The sequence below is a fragment of the Chlamydomonas reinhardtii genome, chromosome 12 (assembly GCF_000002595.2).
Source record: "Chlamydomonas reinhardtii strain CC-503 cw92 mt+ chromosome 12, whole genome shotgun sequence".
NCBI lineage: Eukaryota > Viridiplantae > Chlorophyta > Chlorophyceae > Chlamydomonadales > Chlamydomonadaceae > Chlamydomonas > Chlamydomonas reinhardtii.
The window spans coordinates 4,600,591-4,625,273 of record NC_057015.1 but is presented as its reverse complement, the minus strand read 5'-3'; the positions used below and the strand labels follow the sequence as shown (position 1 = coordinate 4,625,273).

At 66.2% G+C, this 24,683-nt stretch overlaps 5 protein-coding genes across 5 annotated transcripts in view; 1 reads left to right on the top strand and 4 right to left on the bottom strand.

The window, feature by feature from the left end:
* CHLRE_12g522850v5 (uncharacterized protein) overlaps positions 1 to 2,787 on the top strand; it is a 7,786-nt gene extending 4,999 nt beyond the window's left edge. Inside the window, exons 12-14 of the mRNA XM_043068403.1 lie at positions 463 to 563; positions 1,020 to 1,221; positions 1,549 to 2,787. Of these exons, the coding sequence (XP_042918498.1) occupies positions 463 to 563; positions 1,020 to 1,221; positions 1,549 to 2,526 (1,281 nt within the window). The 3' untranslated portion in view covers positions 2,527 to 2,787. The remainder of the gene's footprint in view (positions 1 to 462; positions 564 to 1,019; positions 1,222 to 1,548) is intronic.
* An 11-nt stretch (positions 2,788 to 2,798) lies between these two features.
* Positions 2,799 to 6,261, bottom strand: CHLRE_12g522800v5 (uncharacterized protein). The gene is made up of 4 exons (XM_043068402.1): positions 6,087 to 6,261; positions 5,459 to 5,650; positions 4,184 to 5,008; positions 2,799 to 3,987 (listed from the first exon to the last, which is right to left on the bottom strand). The coding sequence occupies exons 1-4, from the start codon at positions 6,114 to 6,116 to the stop codon at positions 3,679 to 3,681; spliced, it is 1,356 nt and encodes a 451-aa protein (XP_042918497.1). The 5' UTR covers positions 6,117 to 6,261; the 3' UTR covers positions 2,799 to 3,678.
* Positions 6,262 to 7,576: 1,315 nt separating this feature from the next.
* Positions 7,577 to 12,991, bottom strand: CHLRE_12g522750v5 (uncharacterized protein). Its single transcript, XM_043068401.1, has 10 exons — positions 12,701 to 12,991; positions 11,846 to 12,347; positions 11,315 to 11,486; positions 10,772 to 10,942; positions 10,357 to 10,445; positions 9,937 to 10,069; positions 9,460 to 9,551; positions 8,866 to 8,952; positions 8,615 to 8,669; positions 7,577 to 8,233 (listed from the first exon to the last, which is right to left on the bottom strand). Exons 2-10 carry the CDS (start codon positions 12,283 to 12,285, stop codon positions 7,964 to 7,966), a joined length of 1,509 nt encoding a protein of 502 aa, XP_042918496.1. The 5' UTR covers positions 12,286 to 12,347; positions 12,701 to 12,991; the 3' UTR covers positions 7,577 to 7,963.
* Positions 12,992 to 13,039: 48 nt separating this feature from the next.
* Positions 13,040 to 19,031, bottom strand: CHLRE_12g522700v5 (uncharacterized protein). Its single transcript, XM_043068400.1, has 6 exons — positions 18,806 to 19,031; positions 18,060 to 18,664; positions 17,541 to 17,858; positions 14,652 to 17,213; positions 13,797 to 14,501; positions 13,040 to 13,577 (listed from the first exon to the last, which is right to left on the bottom strand). Exons 1-6 carry the CDS (start codon positions 18,893 to 18,895, stop codon positions 13,130 to 13,132), a joined length of 4,728 nt encoding a protein of 1,575 aa, XP_042918495.1. The 5' UTR covers positions 18,896 to 19,031; the 3' UTR covers positions 13,040 to 13,129.
* A 284-nt stretch (positions 19,032 to 19,315) lies between these two features.
* On the bottom strand, positions 19,316 to 24,021 carry CHLRE_12g522650v5 (uncharacterized protein). The gene is made up of 5 exons (XM_001696984.2): positions 23,272 to 24,021; positions 22,907 to 23,113; positions 22,612 to 22,780; positions 20,641 to 22,461; positions 19,316 to 20,453 (listed from the first exon to the last, which is right to left on the bottom strand). The coding sequence occupies exons 1-5, from the start codon at positions 23,676 to 23,678 to the stop codon at positions 20,094 to 20,096; spliced, it is 2,964 nt and encodes a 987-aa protein (XP_001697036.2). The 5' UTR covers positions 23,679 to 24,021; the 3' UTR covers positions 19,316 to 20,093.
* Positions 24,022 to 24,683: the final 662 nt, after the last annotated feature.

The window sequence follows — 24,683 nt, the reverse complement described above, 5'->3', positions numbered from 1 at the left end:
CATCATGGACGCGAAGTGTGAGCAGCTGCGGCAAGCTGGCATCATCGTGCGTGCGCCCCCCGAGGCCAAGTACGCCATGAACAGCACCATGCCGGCCAAGCGCGCCCTGGGCGGCACCATGACGGACACGCGCTTCTGCCAGGGGAGGGGAGGGGAGGGGAGGGGAGGGGAGCGGAGCGGAGGGGAGTGGAGGGGAGGAACGGGAGGGGTGGGGGTGAGGGGTGTATGTCCCTGTGTGGTCTTGGGTGCGGGAGTGGGTATAGGAATGGGGTGGGAGGGAGGCAGCGGGAGAGCAAGGTGCTTGTTGGGCGTTGATGTTTGGTCACAAGGTTTCCGCTACTCTCCGCATTCTCCACATAACTAAGGCTGCCGCACGCACCAATGGCGCCACATGCTCATGCCGGCCTGCCCTCGCTCCTCCCCTCCACACCCACCCACCCATCCACTGAACCTCCCCCTCAGTACACGCGTATGGGGGTCCTGGACCATTTCAAGAACGGCACCACACACGTGCTGGTCGCAACTGACATCGCGGCACGTGGCCTGGACATACGCACCATCAAGTGGGTCCGGCAACACGCGTGTGTGTATGCGTGCGCTGTGGAAACGAGGACGTATGTATGTGTGTATGTGTCTTTGCTTGTGTGACACCTTGCGTCCGGACGCCGTCCGTGTCGTGTGTCCCCGTCAGCGGGGCGGGGCGGGGCGGGGATGGGCGGGGCGCGGCGGGGCGGGGCGGGGCGGGGCGCGGCGGGGCGGGACTCCTCCCGGACTGATATCACGCCAGCTGCAGAGCTGCGCCACCCCACACTCCACACCCGCCCCGTGCTACACCCTGCCCTCCCTCTCTGCCTCCCCTCTCGTTCCCATCACTCCCTCGCCTGCCTGCCTCTTCTCCTAACTCAACAACGCATGCCTGGAACCCCTCCCCTCCGCCTCCTCCGCCTCCTCCGCCTCCTCCGCCTCCTCCTCCCCCTCGCAATCCCCCTCCTCCTCCGCCTCCTCCTCCCCGCCCTCAGGACGGTTGTGAACTACGACGCCGCTCGCGACCTTGACACCCACATCCACCGTGTGGGCCGGACCGGCCGCGCCGGGGACAAGGAGGGCCGCGCCATATCGCTGCTCACGCCCGGGGACGCGCGCTTCGCGGCGCAGCTGCTGCAGAGCCTGACGGCCGCGGGGCAGGAGGTGCCGCCGGCGCTGGCGGAGCTGGCCATGCGGGTGAGCCGGGGTGGGGGCGTGGGGATGGGGATGGGGATGGGGTCGGGGGTGGGGGTTGTCTGGTTGTGTTCGTGTTTGTGTGTGGCGCTGAAGGGGATGGAGTGTGTGGCGGTAGCCAACCTCGAGCGAGGCCCAGAACACGACCAGCCAGCCCACAGAGGGCGAGGGGTTGGTCCCACCGGGGGTGGCGGCGAGGGGTTTGTACTCGCCGGGGGCTCCGTGGCGGTGCTCGAAGGGTTTGTGGATGGCGGGGACAGGCGGCGACACGGCTACATACTTGTCAAGCTTTACACCCGCCATGCAATGCACGGCCGCCCGCCCACGCAGGACCCCAAGTTCCGCCAGGGCAACAGCCGGACAAAGGGCGGCCGCGGCGGCGGCGGCGGCAAGGGCCGGCGGCCTCAGGTCGGAGGCTCAGGCTTGGGCTTCGGGGCAGGCGGCGGCGCCGCCTCCGCCGCCACCGGCAGCTTCGCCTCCGGGCCCCGCGCTGCCGGAGCCACCGGCGCCAAGACCTTCGTGCAGCTACCAGGGTTCGCAAAATCCACAGAAGACTACGAGCACGAACCCTCGGCGGCGGCGGGAGCGCCGGACCCAGCGCCGCCGCCGGCGCTACCGCCGCCGCCGCCGTTGCCGCCCGGCGGCGCCGTCGCCGCGGCGGCGGCCGCTGCCGGCGGCCCCGCGACCGGCATGACCAGCCGGGCCGAGGTGGTGAAGAGCATGCACGTTGGGAGGTTCAAATCATCATTCGTGTCCTCGGGTACGACAGGTGGCGACCTGCACGCCGGGCCCACCATCATCATGCCAAAGAGCAGTGCGTCGGCGGCGCCGGCGGCGCCGCCGCCCCTGCCCGTCACCGCTGTGCCGCACTACTTGCAGCAAGGAGGGTTCGGGGCCGGCGGCGGAGGCAGCCGCTTCGGCCCGCCACGCACATTTGGCGCGGTGGCGGGAGGTGCGGGAGCTGCAGCTGCTGCCAGCTTTGGGGCGGGGTCAGGGCAGGATGCTGGCGGTGGCGCCGGGGGCTACGGCGGCAGTGGGGGCTCATCGTCATCGTCGTACGGGGGTGGCGGTGGTAGCGGGGCCTCCTATCGGAATATGCCGCCGCCGCCGTCGCTCAATGCCGTGCCGCCGCCACGGAGCTTTGGTGGCGGGGGCGGAGGAGGCGGGGGAAGTCGGTTCGGGGCGCCGCCGGCAGCCGCAGCGGCGCCAGCCATGAATGCGGCCGCGGCGGCGGCGGCGATTGCGGCGGCGCAGGCCATCGCGGCGCGGCTGGCGGCACAGGCTCAGGGCGGAGCGCCGCCGCAATGAGTTTGGAGGTCGGGGTATAGGGGATGCGCTGTTTGTGATGTCGTGATGTCGAGCGGGAGTTGCGGGACGGGAGGTGTGCCCGACGGCTGTAGTAGGACATGGGAGCGCGGCGCGATGGCCCGGGGCCGTGCGCTGCTCCCCTGCTCAGCGCTGCGACAAGGCTCTAAAAGGTGGAAGACCGACCCCGTGACCCTGACAGTCGTCAGTCGGTGCTGATGCGACTGTCAACAATGCCATAGTGGTTCTCACATCAGCAATCTCAGCAGCAGGATGCGCGCTCCACTTTACATCGGACACTGGGACTGCGCGGATGAAGCTTGCAACTCTTGTCAATCGTGATGGTAAGGTGTTGCCCACGCGAGTGTCGCCCCAGAAATTGGGAGCTTATTCCAAGCCGCTAAAACCCACACACGCGGGGGCCGTGTCATTATAAATGCGACATTACAAGAAGGGACAGTCCGCCCAAGCAAGGGTGCCCAGCACCCAGGTCAGGAGGGAACCATCTCCGGCCCGAAGGGAAACCGCCCTCCCCCCAACTGGCTGCCGACCTTCGCCAAACCGTGCATTGTTTCTGCGCAAAAAGCGTGTCTCGGCTGCTACACCGGCATAAATCAAAGCCAAGCCGAAGCCCGCCAGAGCCCCACAACCGTGCAGCAAACCATGGCGGCGCACGAAGCGCGGTCTACAGCACCAGACGCAAAACCAGGTACATCGGGCATACAGTCCGGCGACGCCCAATCAAACGATAGCCCTGCAGTACAGAACCCGCAGATGACCGAGAGTACCGAAGCAACCGAAAACCGTATCATCGGCACCCGACGCCCACACCCCAAAGGCAGGTTCAATTATGCATCCAAGACATAAGTCGTGTGCTTCGCCTACCTCCAATACAGGCCCCGAGCCCCGCCCTTTCGGCGGTAGGGTACAACGTAAAGTGCACGCCCGTTGCAGCAACTACCGTTACCTCAGCAACTGCCACACCTCCTGCGCCGCCTCCTGCTCCCCTCAGAGCCCAACGGTAACTCACGCATGCCAGCAGCTTGCAATGCAGCCCAGCGCACTTGGGTCTGGGGGTTGGTTCTCGTTGCCCCCCCAGCCCCCAGCCCCCCTCCCACACTCCACTGCCGCAGCCGCCACCTCGCCGCCGCCGCCTCAGCTGGCGACCCCAGCCGGCGCCAGCGCCACGGGCGGCGGCGGCAGACTGCCGCTGCGGTCCGCCGAGTCACGCCCCAGACTGATGCGCCGCCGGCTGCCGACCGGCGTGCCGCCAGCGGCCCCGCCCGCCGCCGCCGCCGCCGCCTTGCCCTCCCCACTGATGGGCAGCCCCAGGCCGTGCCGCACCACAGAGGCCGGGGCCTCCGGCAGCGCCGCCGGCTCCGCCCCCAGCCCCGCCAGCTGCCGCTTGAGCGCCGCCGTGGCCTCCTCCGCGTACGACACCGTGCGGGCCAGCTCCTCCTGGGCCTGTGTATGCGTATGTGTGTGGTGTGTGTGTTAAGAGCTCAAGGAAAGAGGACGTGTGTATTGCGTGTGTGTGTATGTGTGCGCTGCGGCTCTGTGGCTGTGTGGGCGCTATGTGTGTATATGGAGGCATCAGCAGCAAAATGAACTACAACCCACTCAGCCGCACGCCCCTCCCTCCCACCCCTGCCGCACCCACCCGCAGCAGCTTGCCGCTCATCTCCGTGTGCTCCGCCCGCGCCTTGGCGTGTTCGTACACAATGCGCTGGTACTGCGTCTGCAGCTCGCTCAGCTCCGAGTCCGTGGTGGACAGCTTGCTGCGCAGCGCCGCAACCGAGGCCGCCGACGTACCGCTCAGCTCCTTGATCTCCTCCAGCTCCGCCGTCGCGGCCGCCGCGCGCGCGGCGGCGGCCGCCGCCGCGGTTTCCGCCTCTGTGGCGGCGGCTTGCACCGCCGCCAGGCGCTGCGACGTTGCCGCCAGGTCGGCGGCTCGGGCGTCTGCGTCGGCGCGCGCCGCCGCCGCCTCACGGCCGGCGGCCTCCATTCGCCCCTGCGCCGTGCGGCACTCCACACGTGCGTGCGATAGCTCCTGCTCCGCCTGGCCCCGCGCCGCCTCACTCGCTGCCAGGCGGCCCCGCAGGCTCGCCGCCTCCGCCTGCGCCGCCTCCGCCGCCGCCTCCGCCGCCTCGGCCCGCGCGCCGCGCGCCGCCAGCTCCGCCGCCGCCGCGCGCAGCTCCTTGCTTGACGCTGCCGCCACGCGGTGCGCCTCCGTCGCCTCTGTCGCCGACGCCGCCGCCGCCTTGCGTGCTGCCTCGAGCTCAGCACGCAGCCGCTCCAGCTCAGCACGGGATCCGTCCTTACGCATGGCCTCGGCACGGGCGCGTGCCTCCGCCGCCTCCGCCTGCGCTGCCGCCACGGCCTGCGCCGCCTCCGCCAGTTGGGCCTTCAGCGCGGCTATTTCCTCGTCCGAGTCAGCGCGGCGGCGGCGGCTCATGTCGAGCTCCGTTTTGAGATGGTCCACCTCCTGAGAGTGCGCACACACATACACACACACACGGACACACGCACATGTATACACAGGTTTCATCTGTACGTGTGTACGTGATACGGTACATGCAAAGACACTTGCCGGATCGGGTTGCCACCCATGAGGTGCAATGTGACGCCGGCACGTTACAAACTGTAACCCAGCACAGCGGGTAGGCACAGGGACACCGCACCCCCTGGCAGCATCCGTTGTACGGCACCCCGACCCCTCCGCATCGTACGTGTGGCCGCGAGAGCCACGCACATGGTAGCCCACAACCCCTGACAGCGCTTACAGCCACCACAGTGCGCCTCAGGCCCCTTCGGCCTCTCCCGCGGACCTACCCTCCCATCCCATCCCTAACCCCGTGCTTCCCACACACCTTCGTGCTTACCCCTCCCATCCCAAACCCCGTGCTTCCCACACACCCCGTGCCACCGTACGCACCTTCTGCATCCACCTCAGCTCGTCCTTGTACTGCCGTTCCACGTCCGCCTGCTGCAGGTTGGTGCGGGCCATGCGCGCCTGCACGCCCTCAATGGAGGCCGCGCGGGCGGCGGCGGCGGTCACGGCGCCGCCGGTGCCGCCGGCAACAGCGCCGGCTCCGTTGCCCTTGATACCATTGGGCGTCGTCTTCGCCTATGGGTTCAAATGCGGTGCGGGGGCATGAGCTTGACAGGCGTGCCCGCAGCAAGTCCGGGCTTCGCAACTGGCTGGGAGGTGGACAGGCACAAGCTCGCTCTGCGCCCTGGCTCTTCACCGATCTTCGAGCGAAGTGCTGGTGTGTCACGCATATTTACTGTTCAGCAAGCAGCAATTGCTAATGCCGGGTCGCTCCGTCGGGGCCGCGCAGGCACGGGAAACGGGGACTCAAGCAGGCGCGAGGGAAGTTGGGCCCAGGCTTTCCCGGGCAGCTCGAGGGACACCAACGCCCTTGCGTCCCCATTCCCGAACCCAGTCCCCACACCAGCCATGAATGTCAAGCAACATGAAGGTCAGCCATCGTCGTCGACCGGGGTGCTGCGCGAAGTCGACGCGGACCCAAATCTTCACTGACGTCGGCAAAGCCCCTTACCTGATCGATAATGGCTACCGGCGTATCCATCGTCATCCGCAGCAACGCCAGCAGCTGCGTGTGCTAGCGCCGTGCGAAAGGACTTTCGCGCCTGGTCGCGGCAGACCTTCGCGGCAGTTCAACGACTCTCAAGGGAAGCACCGGTGGCGAGTGCAAGATTGTGGGGTTGATAATCAACTATGCCTATATTCTTGTGAAGACGGCCAAGGGAGGAACGGCGTTGCAAAGGGTTTCGTCCTCTCTGAATCCAGCCAAGGAGCGCCATCGCTGAATGCAGGAGCTTTTCATGGAGGAAGCAGGCAGTGTACACTCCCTTTTACTGTCACTGAGTGCGATCTCTGCGATCATCACAGGTAGAGCCACGAAACACGAAACTTCGCAAACATGCTTGTCGACCACGGACAGCTGCTGCAGTCATCGCCGCTCTTCCCGTCAGAGACTACCTAGCACCATATAATTACCGTAACAAACTGTGTGCGAAGCACTGGCGTGCTCGGGATAGCGGCAGGAGCGGCACCGAGCGGTGGCCGCCACGGCCTCGTGGCAGGAGCGTGCAGCGGCGCCCCGAGGTCCGGTCTACGACGGGGCCGGAGGCGGGCGGGGGGGGGGGGCCTATTTGCCCGAGCCCAAAGGAATAGGTCCCAACAGGGGCAGGGATGCACTCGCAATCCCATGGTCCTGGTGAGGCACTGACTGGCGCAGGCAGCCCGGATGGGTCCGAGCGGGGATGGATGGTGCGGGGCGGGGTGGGGCGGGCCAGGCAGTTCCAGCGTGCAGGGCTCAAAGCAGCTCACTTGGTCTCTGCCCGTGTCCTCCGTGGCACTGCAGGGCGCTAGGGCGCTTTGGGTTTCAGCCTGGCCCCCACTTGCTCCTCCCTCCCGCTGGCTCCGTCAGAACTACACAAAGATCCAGAAAGATTCCCTGCTGGTGGCGTGTGACACCTTCTGTGAATGTGGAGAAGCCTTAAGTGTTACTGAAAGAAGCGCACCGTACAGCGCCTCCACACGTCCTCCAGGCGTTCCCAGGTTCGACTGGTGGAAAGTGTGGAACGCCCCCACCCCTGGCCAAAACGTCCAACCACGCACATAACCGTGTCAGACTTTTCTGCTCGCCGGCCTTGCCCCCGCAGCCTGCTGGGCGATGGCAATTACAAAATGTTGTGTTGTCGCACTTGCTTGCTGCGGTGAAGACATGGGCACACGTCCTTAAACAATACGGTATGTTTGAAAGGGTGAAACCGCGCTGAACCGCGCGTAGTCAGCGCGTGCGCTGTTGTCTGTCCTGGTCTGTCTTGAAGTTGCCGCATGGTAGTGTTAGATCTTGTAGCGAGCAGCGGCAGTGGAACGGATGCCGCCCGCTTCCACCACGTTTGTTCAAAGCGGCCTCAGCCCTCCGGCTTTCCAGGCCCCAGGTAGGGCTTCCCCCGCTACGTACGCTTCCCGTCGTTTCTTCTGTCGCAAGTAAGGGCTGGGGCGCAAGATGTAATGGTGAATGGCTAGCTGGTTTACGTGCCTTGTCCGCCCGCGCAATGTCGGCATCACCGCATGCATGTGCGCGTGCGTATGCCAGCGGCTTACTTCCGACAAGCGGCAGCACCCATTCATGGCCCCTATGTGCTGTTGACTAGCAGTCTAGCACTACCGTACCACGACTTGATTGCACGGCTGCGTGCCTACGCGTACCACCACCATGCGACCCTACCTACCCCCCCAACCTCCCCTGCCTAGCCTCCCAGCCCAGCCCCGCTCCCTGCCGCCTCCCTGCGGCCTTGCCCCAGCAATTGCCCCAGCTTCCAGACTGCCCTATCTAGCCAGCTTCCACACTGCCCTAGCCAGCTTCCACACTGCCGCACACGCACGCATGCATGCACGCACGCGCTATGGCGCCCAGGGCACCGCGTACGCCTCGCGGCCCTCAGGCGTGGACGGCATGTCGCGCTCCAGCACCTCCCGCAGCAGGCGCGCCTGAGGCCACTGCGACAGCTGCGGCGTGTAGGCCAGTGCTCCCGACAGCCCGTGCAGCAGGCGGTACCAGTAGCAGGTGCGGCCGGCGCCCACCAGGTACGTCTGGGCTAATGACACGCCAGCCGCCGCAATGGCCTCAACCTCGCCGTCGTGCACCGCCGCCCAGTCCAACTCCTCCAACACCTGGAAACGCATGGCAGCATGAGTGTGTTGAAGCGGAAAGAGAACGTGTGGCATGTGCGTGAGCTCGTTTGTGGCGTGTCTGGGTGGCTGGGGTGGAGTACCGTTATTAATGGGGTGGGGTACCCAGCAGTGTGTGAACAGATAGATGAGCTGCGGAGATGCTTAGGCGCAGGCCGTCCCGTTGTGGGAGCGGGCAGCATGCTATGGCAAGTGTGGGCGCGCGTGTTTGTGTGTTGGTTTGAACACAGGCAGCAGCAGTCAGCACGCACGGCGTGCGTGTGTGCGGAGTCGCACGCTGCGCGGCGGGGCGGGGTTCATGTCTGGGGGCTGCGCGCACGCAGGCACTGCTGTGCGTGCCCATTATTCCTCGCCTCGCCTCACCTCTTCGGGAACCTTCCTCCAGAACTCAATTATGTTGACGCGGTGCTTGAGAAGCCTGTGCACACACACGTGCACGCGCGCCAGCAGTTGAAGACTTGAAGTGACGCGCGAGGCACAAGTTTATGCAACACCGTACATATACATGTTGCTAACACACACACACACACACACACACACACACACACACACACACACACACGCGCGCGCGCGCGCGCGAGCGCGCGAGCGCAAGCACACACGCTTGCACTCACGTGCGGTAGTAGTAGGCATAGTACCCGGACGCTTGTTTGAACACGGCACTGCCCAGAGGCAGCAGCTGCTCCATGCGGGAGGAGATGCTGTGTGTTGGTGGGAGGGTGAGTGGGGGAATGAAGGTGGTTGCGAGGGAGTGGGCGAGGAGGCGGGAGAGGGGGTGGTGAGTGGGTGGCTTGACGACTAGCTAGCCCACAAGGAGCAGGTTGTGTAAGGGTTATGACCCTGCGATAGCCATGACCACACACACAAGCGCCAGCGTGCGGCAGCGGCAGCAGCTCCTCCATCCTCCTCCCCCTCCTCCGTTGCCGCTCCACTACGGCATGGTGCGCCTCTGTCCTCCTAGCATCCCAGTCCTCCTTCCCGCCGCCGCAAAACTCCGAAGCATTGCAGCCCACATGCACTGATGCACACATACGCTGCCGTTTGTCCATTCTAACGCAACGAACACACACACACACACACACGGTCTTTGCGCAACGTTTTCCTTGTGCTCTTTAACACACACACACACACACACACACACACACGCACACACACACACACAGCAGTGACAGCCACACGCACATACACACACGGGCTTCCTCACTCACCCCTGTCCCTCCAGGTTCACAAGGTACTTGTACTTGGCGTGTGTCTCCATGGGCTGCTTGGCGCGTGTTGACACGTCGATGCGGGTGGGGTTCTGCGCGCCGCGGCAGGTGCGGTCGAGGCGCATACCAGAGAGAGGTCTCAGGCGGGCCGATGGCATTGGCGGTTACAGTAGTGATTGAGTGTGGATGGGGCAGCAGCAAGCAGTGCCAGGAGCGTCACCATGGCTACAACGTGCCGCGGGTGTGCACTTCTGCGCCGCGTACGTGCGTGCTTGCGTGCGTGTGTGCATTGAGACTGGGAAGTGGGCAGCCTAGAGCGCCGGCCAGCGCTCAGCATAGCACATTTTGCGCTGTATTCAACGAACTCGCGCAACGCCCACAAGCCGCTCCCACGTCTTTACACGCACCGTCATGTCGAGCCCCGCGCCCCCTCCCCCCCCCCCGCCTCCTCGCTCGGCCGGCCTTCCCCCGCCGCACCTTGTCAGCAATTTGTTGTATGAACTCAGCACGTGTGGGACAGGTCTTGTTGCCGTTGTAGCATATCTGCCGACCGCCCACACCCGCCTTGTATGTGCTAGGGTCGACGGCGGCACGGTTCATGTGGTAACGGCTGCGTGGATGGACCGGAGTTGAGCGGGTGTGAAGGTGATGAGCGTGGGGGCTGTTCCCAGCATTCCGTCTCATAACAACAACAGGGCATGACGGGTGGGGAAACGACACGGAGCCCTTGATGGAGCACACGGCCCAAAGTTGACACGTCAGTACCGCTCCTTACCCCCAACCCTGCCCCTCCTTTCCTCGTCAGCACCCACCTCCCGCCTGTGGCTTCGTCTTCTGCCCCCTGCGCATCTCTTCCCAACTGCCCACCTGCCCACAAGCACGCACACACGCACGCACCTGAACCTGCCGAACAGGACGGCTTTGCGCTGCGCCCAGGGCACCCGGCCGTACTCCTGCACCAGCCCCAGCGTCCGCGTGTCGTACAACTGTGTGTGCGAGCGAACACATGTGCGTGCGTGTGTGTTTGTGTGTGTGTGTGTGTGTGTGTGTGCACGGCACACAAGGCGCGGCGTACGTGGTGTGTGGACCGGTTTGAACACACATGCGCAAAGAACATGACCGCATTGCCCACCGACCCACCGACCTGCGTGCACCCCACACATCCCCCGCCCGCCCCTGTACCCCCCTCCCTTATAGCAGGCAGGCAGCCAACCATCCCCTCTCTCCCTCCCTCCCCCCTCCCTCCCTCCCCCCTCCCTCCCTCCCTCCCTCCCTCCCTCCCTCCCTCCCTCCCTCCCTCCACCCCACGTACCCTGCTGTGGAAGTGGAAGTTGGGCACAAGCAGCAGGTCCGGCCACCAGTCGCTCTTGCCAATGCCCGTGACCGGGTAGGGCCCCGGCACGAAGCCGGCCGAGTGGCTGCAGCCTGTGCCCTTGAAGTTGTAGGGCCGGGGGGTGCTGGCGTTGAGCACGTGCGTGGAGCACTGCGCGTGCGACCGGGGGCACAGCAGCACAGGGGTTGGGGAGGGACGAGTGTTGGTTTGTGTGTGTTTGTACGCATGTGGGTTTTTGTTGTTGACCACGTGGGAGTTGAGGGGTGGGGTTTGAGAGGGGGTGCAGCAGGCAGAGGCGGGCCCAGCTGACCTCCCTCTCCATCACTCCCTCCGTTGTGGCCTACTTCTTGTGACACCCCTTCACAATTTGCACTATAAACTGCCAGCACCCTCCCAAAATCTCATGGGCTCTCACACACATCCGCATTCCCAGCGCCAACCCGCTACTGCACGCAGGTAAACAGGCGCAGGCACGTCTCTCCTCCCCCCCCCCACCGCCCACACACGAACATGCCCGCTCACGTGCTTGGGCGTGTCCCCTGTGGTGACCACGAAAACCACATCCGGGAGGTGCGCCCCGAAGGTGTCCTGCAGGTGCAGCAGCTGCCTGATGTAGGCGGCCTGCAGCTTGGCGTGGTGGCTCATGGCTGGGAAGTCGGTGGGCGTCAGCAGGTAGGCGCGTCCGCCGAAGAACCTGCCAGCGTGAGCGAGTGAGCGTGAGAGAGCGTGATTGAGCGAGAGCGTGGGTGAGCGTGAGTGGGCGCCATCCCAGAGCTCGGGCAGGCGACGGTATCATGGACTCACGGTATGTGAGTGGTCAAGTATGGTGGTGGTGATAATGGTAGGGTAGCTACATCCCAGCCAAAACTACCGAGACCCAGAACGTACACGCACGCACGTTGCCGCACCCCTCCAATGCTAGGGCCAGGCCACCCGCCAGCGAATCGTGCGCTACAGCACCCCGTACGCACCCCTGATACCGTACACACACACACACACACACACACACGCACACACACACACACACACACACACACGCACACACTCTCTCACCCGACTGTGAGGCCGCTCATCCGTTTGGACAGGTGCGAGTCGATGAAGCGTGTGGCGTTGAGGTGAGTGCCGAGCTGCCGGTGCACGTGCAGGTCAGTGTCTATCTGGGCGTAGGTGGGGTGGAACCGCTTGCAGTTGAGTGTGGTGTAGTTGGCTGCGGCGGCGTAGCTCCGCCGTCCGCCGCCGTCCGGCGCGGCGTCCCTGGATTCCGCTGGGGAAAGCGTTGCCATCAGAGAGAGCGCTGCCAGCACCAGCAATGGCGCCAGGTGATGCACGGGCGACCGGCCCACGGCGGCACGAGCAGTGCGGGAAACCCGAGGAAGGGTTGGGCGGGCTTCTGTGTATAGGTCCGAGCATAGCTGCTGTTGCCGCCATCCTGACCGGTGATGAGATGGTTGCGTGCTGCGGGCCCTGCCGAGCCCTCCGCTGCGGGAGTCCATAATTGCCCTTAGTTAACGCGCTGGCCTCCCGACAACGAGCAGGTTGAGCGACCAGTCGGCACCTGTATGCGGCCGGGCGGCGTGGCACGGCGACGGGGGAAGGTCAACCGACACCCGAGTATTGGGGACACATATCGGCACTCCGCCCCTACTCGTCTGATTACCGTATGCGTACTCGATGCGCGGCAGCTTATATCCTCTTTACGGACAGGAAACGGATGGCTGCTTTTGTGAATGTGTCTTGTCATCACAAGATTGGCAACCACAACCGTCAGCAGCACAGTAGCACATGCAGAGGATAATAAAATTTGCTTTACAGCACAGATGCAGGACTTCTGGCGTAGGGCTTTTAGGGCTAGATTTTGCCCTTCGGACTTCCAGACCCGATTCCTGCTGCCAACGCGCTCAAACTCACTTCTAGGCGCCCGATGCTTGGTTTACGTTCTGTAGGACCGGCCCTAGCACATATTCTGTGGATGGGCGCGGCGTTGTATGGCCCGGATGTGTGGAGATGTAAGCTCGGGGGCCTCCTGTAAGTGAGCAGGTCGCCACTTTAACTTCATCATAGCATTCAGGGCTTATAAGCAGCGTCAGAGCATTGGCAGACGGATACAAGCGCCAATGCCGGCAGTGACGTGACAGTTGGAAACGCGCGACTCACCTGACTGCGGCAGATTGGCGAACAGTATGAGGAATTCTACTAAGCCATAGTTAACGAAAGTATTAATAACATTTCGGGCGCTTGAGCTTGTGTGTTTACACAGCGCATTGCCACGATGAGGCCGTGCCGGGACGCCTGCCAATGACAAGACGTGACCCCACGGGTAGGACCGACCAAGATCGTTCAATGCCCGGCGCGTCGCAAGTCCTCGGGCGCCGCCGCCCCTGCCGCCGCCGCCGCCGCCCGCTCGTCCTCCGCAGCTACCTCCAGCTCCAGCTGCGCCAGCTCTGCCAACAAGCCGTCATCCGCATCCTCTTCCACATCCGCATCCAAGTCCTCGTCCGCCGCCACAGCGTCCCCGCCGTCCCCGGCACCACCATCACCCACCACACCGAGCCCCGCCCCCAGCCCCGCCGCCCCCGCCACCCCCAGGCCACCAGGCCCCTGTGGCCCCTCATCCGCCGGCCCTGCCGCCCCGACTCCCGGCCCGGCACCTGCCGCCGCCGCCGCCTCGGGCCCCGCCGCCGCGACCGCCTCCGCCGCCTCGCCGACCAGTCCTTCCAGCAAGGCGTCAGTGCGGCTGAGCTGCGCGTACAGCTCGTCAATGTTGTCCACAGCCAACAGCAGAGACCTGCAGGCAGGGAGGCAGGGATCGAGTGAAAGACAGGGAGTGGGAGGTAGGGGGCATGGTTTGCACGCGGTGTTAGGCAGGGACATGAGGAGCATGCGGGTGGCTGCTGTCAGGTCCGGCCCACCCTGCATCTTTGCGCCTCTTAATGCATACCGTACTGGGAATGGTGAAACAAACCCCCCCAAAGCCGGCACCAACGCCGCCAGACAGTCAGCCCACCTGCAGCCAGGCAGCTCCTGCCGCGCCTCCGCCGCCGCGCGCGCCGCCGCCAGGGGGCTCAGGCCGTACATGGCCAGGCTGACCAGACCCGTGAGCTGCGCCAGACCCGCCCGCCAGCACACGCCGTCGCCCCATCCCTGGGACACAGTGGCCGCCAGTCGTAGGTCCCGCAGCCGGCCCGCGTGAGGCGAGGCGCCCCAACCCGCCAGCGCTGCCGCAAGGTCCGCCCCTGCGCCACCTGCCGTCGCTGCTGCTGCTGCTGCTGCTGCTGCTGCTGCTGCTGGTCCTGGTCCTGGGGCTGCTGCTGGTTCTGGGGCTGCGGTGGCGGTGGTTGCGGGGGTGCTGCCGCCGCCGGCCCCGTCACCAGCTGCATCGCGATTGCCGCCGCCGCCGCCCGCCACCTCCCAGCACAACAGATCCAGCTTCTCCAGCCCCGGCAGGGCCGCGGCAAGTTGGCGCCACCGCTCCACAGCGCCGCCCTCCTCCGCCCCCTCTTCCTCCTCCTCGTGCAGAGGGGCTGGGACCCCCAAGGCGGCAGCAGCAGCAGTGCTGTTGGTAATAATGGTGGCAGTAGCGGTGCTAGTGGTGTTGGCGGCCTGGGGCGGCGCCGCCTGGGACTCGTCCGCGCCGCCGGGCGGGCCGTCAGACGTCCAAGCCAACCTCAGATCCAACAGGCCGCGGCAGCCGCCCACCGCCCGCCACAGACTGCGAAGGGCAAAGGAGTTTGGATCCGCAGATGTTCGATATGACGCTAAGGAGACAGCAGTGAGCAGCCCTACCATATTGCGCCCCTCAACCCCGCCGCACTCCCGCTCACCCGCCACCCCACTCCCACGTCCAACACCGCCCACCCACCTGACGTGCGGCACCCGCCAGCTGCAGAACTTGAGTGACAGCAGCTGCAAGCTGGCAGGCAGCACCGCCACAGGTACCCCTACGTCACCAACACCGCCAGCGCCACCGCCATTCTCCTCCTCCTCCGCCTGCTCCTCCTCCACCAGCCTGCCTCCCCTGCCTCCGGCTCCGGCTCCCGCCCGCCCCCGGCCCCACCGCAGCTCCAGCCCCAGCAACGACAGCGCCCGCAGCCGCGGCGGCAGCTCGCCCAGGTGCAGCGGCAGCGGCGCAGTGGCCGTCAGCGACCGGGTGGTGGAGCCCACTGTCAACACCTGCAGCCCCAACCAGGCTCCGGCACAGCCGCCTGCGGGCCCAGGCGCGAGCGCGGGCGCGGGCACGGCTGTGGGTGTGAGTGTGAGTGGGAGGGCGGGTGCGGGCCCTCGGCCGCATAGGGTTGCCTCCACCCCATCCTCCTGCACCACTGCTGCAGCAGGCGGGTAGGCGTCGCCCTCGGTTTGGCCGCCGCCGCGTTCCGGCAGTACATCGACGCTGGCCGCGAGTACAGCCGCCGTGGCGGCGTCGAGTCCGTCGTACTCTTCCCCGCTGTACTGCAGTGACAGAAGTTTGGGCCACGCCGCCGCCAGCGCCGCCGCCACGCGCCCGCCGGCGGCGGCTCCACCTGCGGTCCCGCAGCCCAGCGGCATGGCGGCGGCGGGGCTGGCGTGCACACTGAGCTCACTCAGGTTGGAGCAGTGCAGCAGCGGCCGCCAGCAGGCCAGACAGTCCTCCTCGGCTGCGTCCGTGGCCGCTCGGTCCTCTGCCCCAGCCTCGGCACTGGCACCTGCGCCTTCAGCAACGCCGTCAACACCCTGCGCCTGTTCCTGCCCCTGACCCAGTGACTGTGGTTGCGCTTGCGCCTCTCCCGCCTGTGGCTGCGCCCGTGGCTGCGTCTGCGTCTGCGTCTGTGCCTGCGCTTCTTGCGCTTCGTGCGCCTCATGCGCTGCTTGTGCCTTCTGCTCCTGCCCGTACGGCGTTGCCTGCTCCAGCGCCTCCCGCACCTGTGCCAGTGCATCCTGGCTTTGTGCCTGGGCCGCCTGCGCCTGCTCCCCCCGTTCCTTCCGCGCCTCCTGCGCCTTCTCTTGCGCCACTGCCGGCCGCACCAGCGCCACCGCCTCCTGCCGTTGCGCCGGGGTCTCGTCCTCATGCCCCTCAGGCGGCTGCGGCTGCGGCCCGCGCTCCTGCCGCTGTCTGTCCGCCTGACCGCACACCGCCTGCTCCACGACTGGGGGCCGGCGGTCCTCCGGCCGGTCGTCCCGCACGGACAGGTGCAGCGAGGTGAGGGCCGGCAGCGTGCCCACCAGCAGCGGCAGCGCCCGCCGCGGCCGCCGCAGTGCCACCATCAGCAGCTGCAGCCGCGGCAGGCTCAGCAGCCCCCCGCCACTGCCGCCTGCCGCGGCCGCCGCGGTCCCGGCCGGCGGTTGCGGCTCCTCCGCCTGCTGCCCCTGCCCCTGCTGCCTCATGTGCGCCTGGCCGTGTGAGCCCCACCCCTCCTCCCAGCCGTCACCCAGCTCGTCGTCATCCACAGACAGGAACAACCGCACCCCGGTGGCGCCGCCCGGCTGCCAGCCGTTGATCCGCAGCTGCTGCAGCCGCGTCAGCCGCCGCAGCGCCGCCCAGTCCGCAGGCGACAGGCGACTGGCCTCAAACGCCAGCACCTGCAGCCCAGCCGCGTGTGTGTGTGCCCCTGCCGGCGCCGCCGCCACGGCGTGCACCGTACCGCCTTGCTCGCTGTCGCTGCCGTGCTGCTCCGCTGAATCCTCGTCTGTGCTTTCAACACCATCCCGGCGACATCGGCGGCTGACAGGCCCTGCCGTCGCCGCTGCCGCCGCCCCTGCTGCCGTCTCTACCGCCGCCAGGTGCTGGAGCGCATTGCCGGGCGTTACCTTGGCCCGCCGCCACGGCGCCGCCGGCCTCGCCCCACCTAGCTCCAGCCGCTCCAACGCCCGCAGCGCGCCCACCGGCTGCCGTACCACAGCGTCCGCGGGCTGCCACGCCCCCGGCGCCTGCCCAGCGCCGCCCCCGAGGCCCATGACGCCAGACGCGGCCTGCAGGGTGGTGCGGCTGCCCGCGTACAAGTCCCCGCCCACCCAGGGTGGCGGGCCCATGAGCGCGACCGCGGGGCTGCACAGCCGCAGCTCGCGCAGCCGCGGCAGCCAGCGCGGCGCCGCCAGCAGCGCCGGGTGCCAGCCGGGCGGCATGAGCTCTGGCGGCAGCGCCGCCACCACCTGCAACTCCACCGCCCGCACCGCACTGAGCTGTGTCGGCGTCAGCACCACGCCCGCAGGAAGGGCGGCGGCGCCGGTGGCGGCGGCGGCGGAGCCGCCAGCGTCCGCTCCACGGGCGGCGTGCGGCGGCTCCGCCGCCGCCGCCGCCGCTGTGGACGTGAGCAGGCTGCTGTGTGGCTTGTGCGGCGGCAGCAGCTCGCCGGCTGCGTTGATGCAGGCCGCCGCCACGTCCGCCATGGCGTGGCAGGCGGTCAGCCAGCCGTCACCGCAGTCGTAGTCATCCACAAGCGACAAGCACCTGCATGCGGGGGCGGGGGATGGGGGTTCAAAAGGCGGGTGGATACGAACTTATCCAACACAGATCGGTGGGGGAGGGGCTCAATGACACGCATGAATGAGGCGGTGAATAAGCCCTCGCAACCACGTATATCAGGTGGTGGTGGTGGTGGTGCATGCGGTGTGTCATAAAGGGAAATGACAAAGCGCTGGCGGTGGTGTTGGTGAGGTGCGTGTGTCTGTTTGAGTAAGTTGGTGGTTTTGTAGCTAGCAGGGCCTGTGGGCATGCCGCAAGCCTCCAAGCACCAACACTTCAAGCCACACGTATGCCGGCCTCTGGTGCGCCCACCTGAGGCCCGTCATGGCCACCACCGCCACCAGGTGTGCGGCCTCGATGCGTTTCCACGACAGCCCCAGACGCCGCAGCGCCGGCAGCCGCAGCAGCGCTGCCGTCAGGGCTGCCGGCGGCGGCGCAACGCGCCTCATGTCATCCGAGCCGCCGCCGCAGAAGTCGAGCTGCAGCCGCGTCAGGCTGCTGAAGGGCAAGGGGAGTGGCGCGGGAGGCGTTGGAGCGTGTGCTGCAGCTGTGGTGCCGCCGGGCTGGGCGCCGCTGCCGTTGCCGCTGTTCTCTGCCGGCTGCAGCGCGGACTGCAGGCCGGTCGCCACCCTGCAAGAAAGCAGTGACATGACAGCGGCGGTGGAATGGCTGCTTAAGCTGCTTAACACATTGGCTCCGTGAGTACCTCCTTGAGCCCATTATGAGTATCGTACGACAGCTGCACAGCACCCTGCTCCACACCGCCTCTTCCACGCGCCTGGCCAGAGGTTGCCACTGTTGGCCAATCCATTCTCCCACCCACTCACTCACCCATCCATCATGGCCCAAACCCGATGGGCGTCCAGTGCCGAGCCGCCGTACTGCAGCTGCAGCGGCAGCCGCGCCGACACGTGCAGGCCCTCCAGCGCCGCACCGGCGCTGCGCCCGCTGCGCCCGCCGGCCTTCACATCCATCGCCGCTGATCCCGCTGCGCCGCCAAGCGCCGGCATCGCGTCCTGAGCTCCGGCGCTTGCCTCGGGGCCGCTGGCGGCGCCCGTGACCTGTGCCAGTGCGCGGGCGGCAGCATGAAGAATGGCGTCACCCGTGGGCGGCTCCGTCTGCGGCCGGTGCTGGACTTCTGCGGCGGCGGCGGCGACGTGGCGCTGCCGCGGCACCCTGTCGTCCCGCAGCAGCCGCAGCCCGCCTGGATCCAGGGCCAGCAAGTCCACGTGGAGGCGCACGTGGCGGGAGCAGGGAAACGCGGCCCGGGGGGCCGGGGGCGGGGGCTGGCCGGCTGCGGCGGCCCCCGCCTCGGGTGCGTCGAGCGGGCAGCGCACGTGCAGTGTCAGCACGGCGCGGCCGTAGGGCTCCCGTAGCGCGCAGCATGCGAGGCGGAGGCGCAGGACGTCGCCGTGGGCGAGGTGGGGCCCCAGGTCCTGAGTGCGCGGGAGGCGGGACGGGAGTAAGCCCTAGCAGGCGGCAAAAGGTGGCTTCCCCTGTCTTCCCCGCGCGCGCTTCACCTCCCGCAAGGCACCTCCCTCCCTGCCCGCAATGACGCCAGTTTCACGGCATCCCACCGTTGAATGGCGCACTAACAGCGACACCCAGTCGCGGCCTTGCATGTTGGGCTCGGGGCCGCTCGTTGCTTCTTTTCCAATGGCAGCCATGGCTACAACGGCATGCAAGAATCAAGATATGATTTAAGGACATAACAGAAGGACTGGGAGGTCGCGGAGTGGACTCAGCAGCAGCTGAAATGCGTCGTTACAGCGGTTTGGAGCTGGTGTATCCCCACCGTTTACGTATTATATTCACGTATTATATACTGCAGATGCGTTTTGGGTCTAGATTGCTGGGACCTCGCGCTCACCTGCCGTTGCCTGCGCCTGCCTGCGCCCAGCTGTTGTCCCACCCAGAGTCCCACCCTACTGCGGCACAGCACTCAAGCATATAGCATGCGCACCAACATTTAACCTCTTCCGCTAGTCCTGAACATGCCCAAGCGCTAGCCAGTCTCCCAGCACCAGGAGGACAGCCACCCCGCTGGTCATGCACGCGTGGCGGCAAGGACAGCAGCCCGAGATGTTGCATATTCGATCTTACAGCCAGAGGCGTCGCAGGGGACATCCGAGCCCAGTCTCTGTCTACAATATGTGTAGTACCTTTCCTGCTCACCACCCCACAGTACAGTAGTCATGCTTGTGTCCCTCGCCTCACATAGCGTGGACCGCGTCTCCTCCCGCAACCAACGCTTTGACACAAAGCGAATGCAAGCAGGTTGCAGGGTGTTGTCTTGGTCCACCGTCAGTCCAGCCACCACCACACCTCGTGCATCTTGAGCTCGCAACCCCCACAGCCAGCTCAGCGCCCAACGCGCCCAACGACAACGGCCACGAAAAAGGCTTGTCCGATCCGCCCCCACGCTTGCCTCCCCAACCCCATTGGTCTTCGGAAATAGTTAATATGTCGTGTCTGCCATACCTATCGCCTTTACTCTTTCCGTGCATTGCCCGGCTGCAACCGAGCTAACGAGCTACGCTACACTCACCAGAATGAAACTTCCTCACTCACCCACTGACCAACACCGCAACCGTGGGTCGTTGCCCATGTTGCGGTGTAGCCCTACACGCAGTCTCTTAGCGTTAGAACGCTCTCATCCCCACAGCCGTGTGCGCCCGTGCGTCCAGGCATGGTGCTAGGTGTATACACAAACAATACGTACATCAACAAACAGTGTACACCATACACGACGCAAAAGCCCTACTACACACAGAGGCATGTGTAGCACACCCGGGTTCAGTTTGGGTGAATGTCAGGTCCCACGATACATTATTTATTTCATGTGTCTTGTCATTCCGTAGCATGCTAATGCACCGGCCGCCGCCCGTCACCACCAGCCCTCCGCCCCAGGCCCGCCTGGTTGCCGCGCAAGTGCTGGCCAGCAACCAGCCCCGATGCCGCAGCAGATGCTGCAACCGTGGTGGACGCACCCGCGCCTGCGGCTGTGGACGCGCCTGCAGAGGCCGAGCCCGTGGCCACCGACTTGGTGGTGTCCTCCACCGCTGTCGTGGCTGCGGCCGCTGTTGAAGATGACGATGACGCCAGCACCTGGCTACCGCTCCCGGTGGCGATGGCGGCATCGGCCAGGCCCAACGGCTGCTCTTGCTTCTTGGCCTGAGCCGGCAGAGCCTCGCCGCGCACGCTGGTGTGCGTGTGGTGGATGAACTACAGCAAATAGTACAAGGGCACAAAACCCGCTGTAAGCAAGTAGCCAGTAACAAGATTCCGCCTGGCTCGACAAAAAACAGCCTGACGCCAAGGCACGAATCATACACGTCCAACGTAGCGCCCAGCTAAACCTGGACCGCCGCCCCGCCCATGCCTCCCCGGTCACTCTTGCCCAGGCTCTCACCAGGATGTTCTCCGCCACCTCGGGGTGCGCCCGGTCCGTCAGCAGCTGGAACATGTCCGGCTTCAACTTGCACCAGGTGGGCTGCTTGGGCAGCGCGGACAGCTCGCCGCCGCCGGCAGCGCCAGCCGCCGCACCGCCACCTCCCACCGCCCCGCCGCCGACGGCGCCTCGGGCATCGCCGTGCGATGCCGCCGCCGCCGAGGCCAGGTCGCCGAGCGCTGTGCCGCCGGCGCGCAGCGCGCGGCTGATGTTGAACCAGCGCTCGTCGCACACGAAGCCGGCGTGCGCCACGTGCACGTAGCCCATCTCGTAGAGCCGGTGCAGCAGGCGCAGCCCGCCGCCGGGGTAGCCGGTGCGCTCCACCAGGGAGGGCGCGTACTCCAGCAGCACCACTCCCGGCCGGTGGATGCGCAGCCACGGCTCGGCGCCGTCCATGATCCAGCCCTCCCAGCCGTGCGCCGACAGCCGCAGCGCGCCCACGCGACGCGACAGGGAGGACGTGGGGGCGTTCACGTCGTTGGGTGCGCCCGTGTTGGCGCTGGCGTTCAAACTGCCACCGCTGGTGGCGCTGGCGCCGCCGGCTCCGGCAAGCGGCGCGATGAGGGACATGCCTGTGACGCCCGCCACGGCGGCCGCGGCGCTGCTAGCGCCGCCGCCCGCGTCCGAGCTGCCGATGTTGGCGGGGCTGACAGCGCCAGTGGCGGCCGCCTCGTCGCCGCCCATGATCATGTGCGCCAGCGTCTGCCGCACCGTCATGGCAGAGCAGCGGGCCAGCGGCAGCGAGTGAACCGCAGGATCGCCGTAGCCGCGGCGGTTCGCCGCCGCAGCGGCGTCATTTACCTCGCCCGCGCCCACCGCTGCCACTGTGATGCCGCCGGTGGCGCCGCTGCTGCCAGCAGCCTGCAGCACTTGTGCCCCTGCAGCTCCCTGCGCCGCGCCAGAGGCACCAGCAGCGCCCGCGGCGCCCTCCTCGCGCGCCCGGAGGCACAGCGTCGTGGGCGCCGCGCCCAGGCTGACATTGTAGAGGCGCACGCGGTCCTGGAAGCCGTTGTACAGCACTGCGGCGCTGAAGGCCTCCAGGCTGCGGCCGCTGGACTCGAACGCCACCACCGTGTGCCCGCGCGCCGCCGCCGCCAGGCTGAAGAAGCCCTGCCCGGCCGACACGTCCACCAGCACCGCGCCCTGCTCCGGCGGGCCCAGCGAGCCCACCAGCGCCTCCACCACCAGCGGCCGTCGGCTGGGCCGCGACATGGCCGCCTGCCAGGTACCCCAGCTGGTCAGCACCGCCGACACGTCGCTGCCGGACTGCATGTCGCCCTGCCCCACAAGGTGCGTCATGATGGTGAAGGGCGGGCTGAACGCCACCGACACCGGGAACAGCGGCAGCACTGATGGCGCGATGGGCTCCTCTGCCGGCGCCGCCTCGCCGCGCCGCCGCAGCGCCGCCGTCACTGCGCCCGCCACGATCTGAAGCACGCTGCGGCGCTTGTGCCAGCCGCCGCGTTTCTTCCAGCTGCCCAGGAAGTGGTGCAGGACCACGATCTCCTTGGCGTCGGGCGTCAGGCCGTCGATGCCGGCCGGGTGCACGCCAAAGGCGACGCGCGGCAGGATGCGCACCTTCCACGGGTCGCCTGCCAGCGTGGGCGGGTGCGCGGCGGCGTGCCGCAGCACCACGTCCGTCCACATGCCGGGGCCGGTGCGCTCCAGCGTGTCGCGGTTGGTGTTGTTTGAGAAGGTGTGGCGAGCGTAGCGCGCGATGTGGTCGCACGCGGCGCGGAGCACGGGATGCCCCGGCGCCGCGGCAAAGAACCACTGCAGCACCTGCAGATGCGTGGTGACGCAGGGCGCGGGCGGGGCTAGTCAAGAGCACGGACGGAAACTGAATTTGTTGCGAGATATTATGGTCATGCTCCACCCGCGCGCCTGTGAAGCTCCAGCAGCCAGGCCAGCCTGAAGAAACCCGGCGCCTACCTGGCGCTTGCGCACAAAGTGCCGTTTGAAGGCCTCCGCGTCCGTGGCCACCTCCGCCTCCCAGCCCACCACCAGCGTGTCCGTGGGCGTCACGATCGAGTCTAGCGGCTGCCGCAGCTCTACGTCGATGTCGGCATACACGCCGCCCAGCCGCAGCACCACCATGTACCTGCAGCAGAAGCATAAATAACGTGTTTGGGAGGCGGTCTGAATGGCCATGAGCGGCGCGGCGTGGGGCCCGCAGGCGCAGGCTCGGATGCAGGTCTGCGGGCTGCAGGTGTTGGCCCCGGCTCACCTGAAGAAGTCAGACCGTTCAACGTCCTTCGGGAGCGACTGGTAGGCGTCCAGATACTCTGGGAACTCACGCCGTACAAAGTCTGTGCAGGCTTCATCATCGTAGAAACGCGTTTGCCACCCCGGCCCGTTCACTCTCGTCCAGGATGCCATCACCGCTCGCAGCGAGCTTGGCACTTGCCGGCTCCGGTAGGTTTGGTGAACAATCCTGTCATATCAAGGGATACGCATGGCAGCAGGGAGGCCCGGGTGAGTTCCTTCCTGTCGGAGTGTAGGATGCGTGCGCCCACCGGTTGGCAAATCGGATCAAACGCATGTTCACCCGCATTGGTGCCCCTTTGTCGCCTTCTTCAATGACAACTTCACCTTGGAATCAGCATCGGGGCGCGGTCGACGGGCTTCGTGCCCGCCGATGATGTTCCTTGGGGCTGGTTGAACAAGCGGAACTCCGTAAATACATCCCGCAGATCGATGTATGATGCTCTCCCGACTGGCAGAGCCACGCAGAAGAAAAGCCCGCAGGAGAGCGCCTGAACGCAGACCAACAGGACGATTGCCAGTCCAAGCAGCTGCCATAACGCCCGAGTGGTTGGTGTTCGCGGTGTGGGACAGGCAACGCCAATGAAGTCATATGTGCGCAGCTGCCGGTGCGGGATGGTCGTGAGGGGTGTTTTGTAGAACGCTGGCGTAGCGTCCAAATCATCCAGCGCGTCGAGCCCATGGCCGTAGGAGGCGTCTCGCTCACGCTTGAAGCACTGGTCGCTTCTTCCCATTGTGCTGGGCGTTTAGCACGGACTCCCCCTCCCCATCAGGCTCGTAAGCTGTGTGCCAGCTCCATCCCCGCAAGGTCAATAAGCTGTTAGCTCGTTATGTGCACATTGTAAGCGGTATCGGCGGCAGTGGGCCGACTGCAGCGTCGGTCAAGACTGTTTCCTTTTCCTTAGACTGGAATTCCAACGAATGTAATAGCAATAGCGTATATCGTGAACTGCTCTAAATTATGTGCCTATGTCCCCCTGCGTTCCTCGTGGGCTTCTTTGCATTTCCAGCTTCGCGGGTTCGCGTGTGCGATCGGCACTGGGTGCGCTGTCGGTGGAGTGAGAGCAACCCGCACCCAGAAATCTGGTGTGTTAGCTATACGTGTATAGTGTAATCATGCCTCGCAGCACCGGGGAGCTCACTGTGACCGGCGTGCCATCAGACCAGACCCAGTCCCAGCGCGCGGCCCCGCCAACTCCCACCGATACAGCTCCCAACTTCGCAGGCTCCTTGCGCCCTCCCGGACTCGTGCCGACTGCGGATGTGGCAAGCACCATGGGTTCTGATTCGCGTCCTTGAAGGGCATCGTGCCGAGGGGTATCCGAGACACCGCTGGCGGAGCGCCCTCCAGGCTCCAGTGCCCTAAACACTGCTCCACACCGTACGGTAATTGAAGCAAGTCGTGAGGTTCATGGTGACGAAATAGGGAGCCCGATGGGCGTTGAGATACAAAGCCATGCTGCCTTTGGCACGCTCAGGCAATGGCTCTTGCAAGGTAACGGGCGTGCGACCTTGCGTTGCCTGTTCAGCACCGCCCGCCTCAGCGGCTCAGCCATTAAGTAACCGCACCGATGTGCCAACTTAGCCCCTGCGCCCAGCTATCAGTGCCGACTGATCGTGGCCTGCATCGACGTTTGTTGTAGTCGATATCAGGGGGGGGGGGGCTCTCCTGGTCGATATGCAAATTAGCGGGGGGGTGCCCCCCCCTGCGCCCCCCCTCAAGCGGGGGGAGGGTTTCC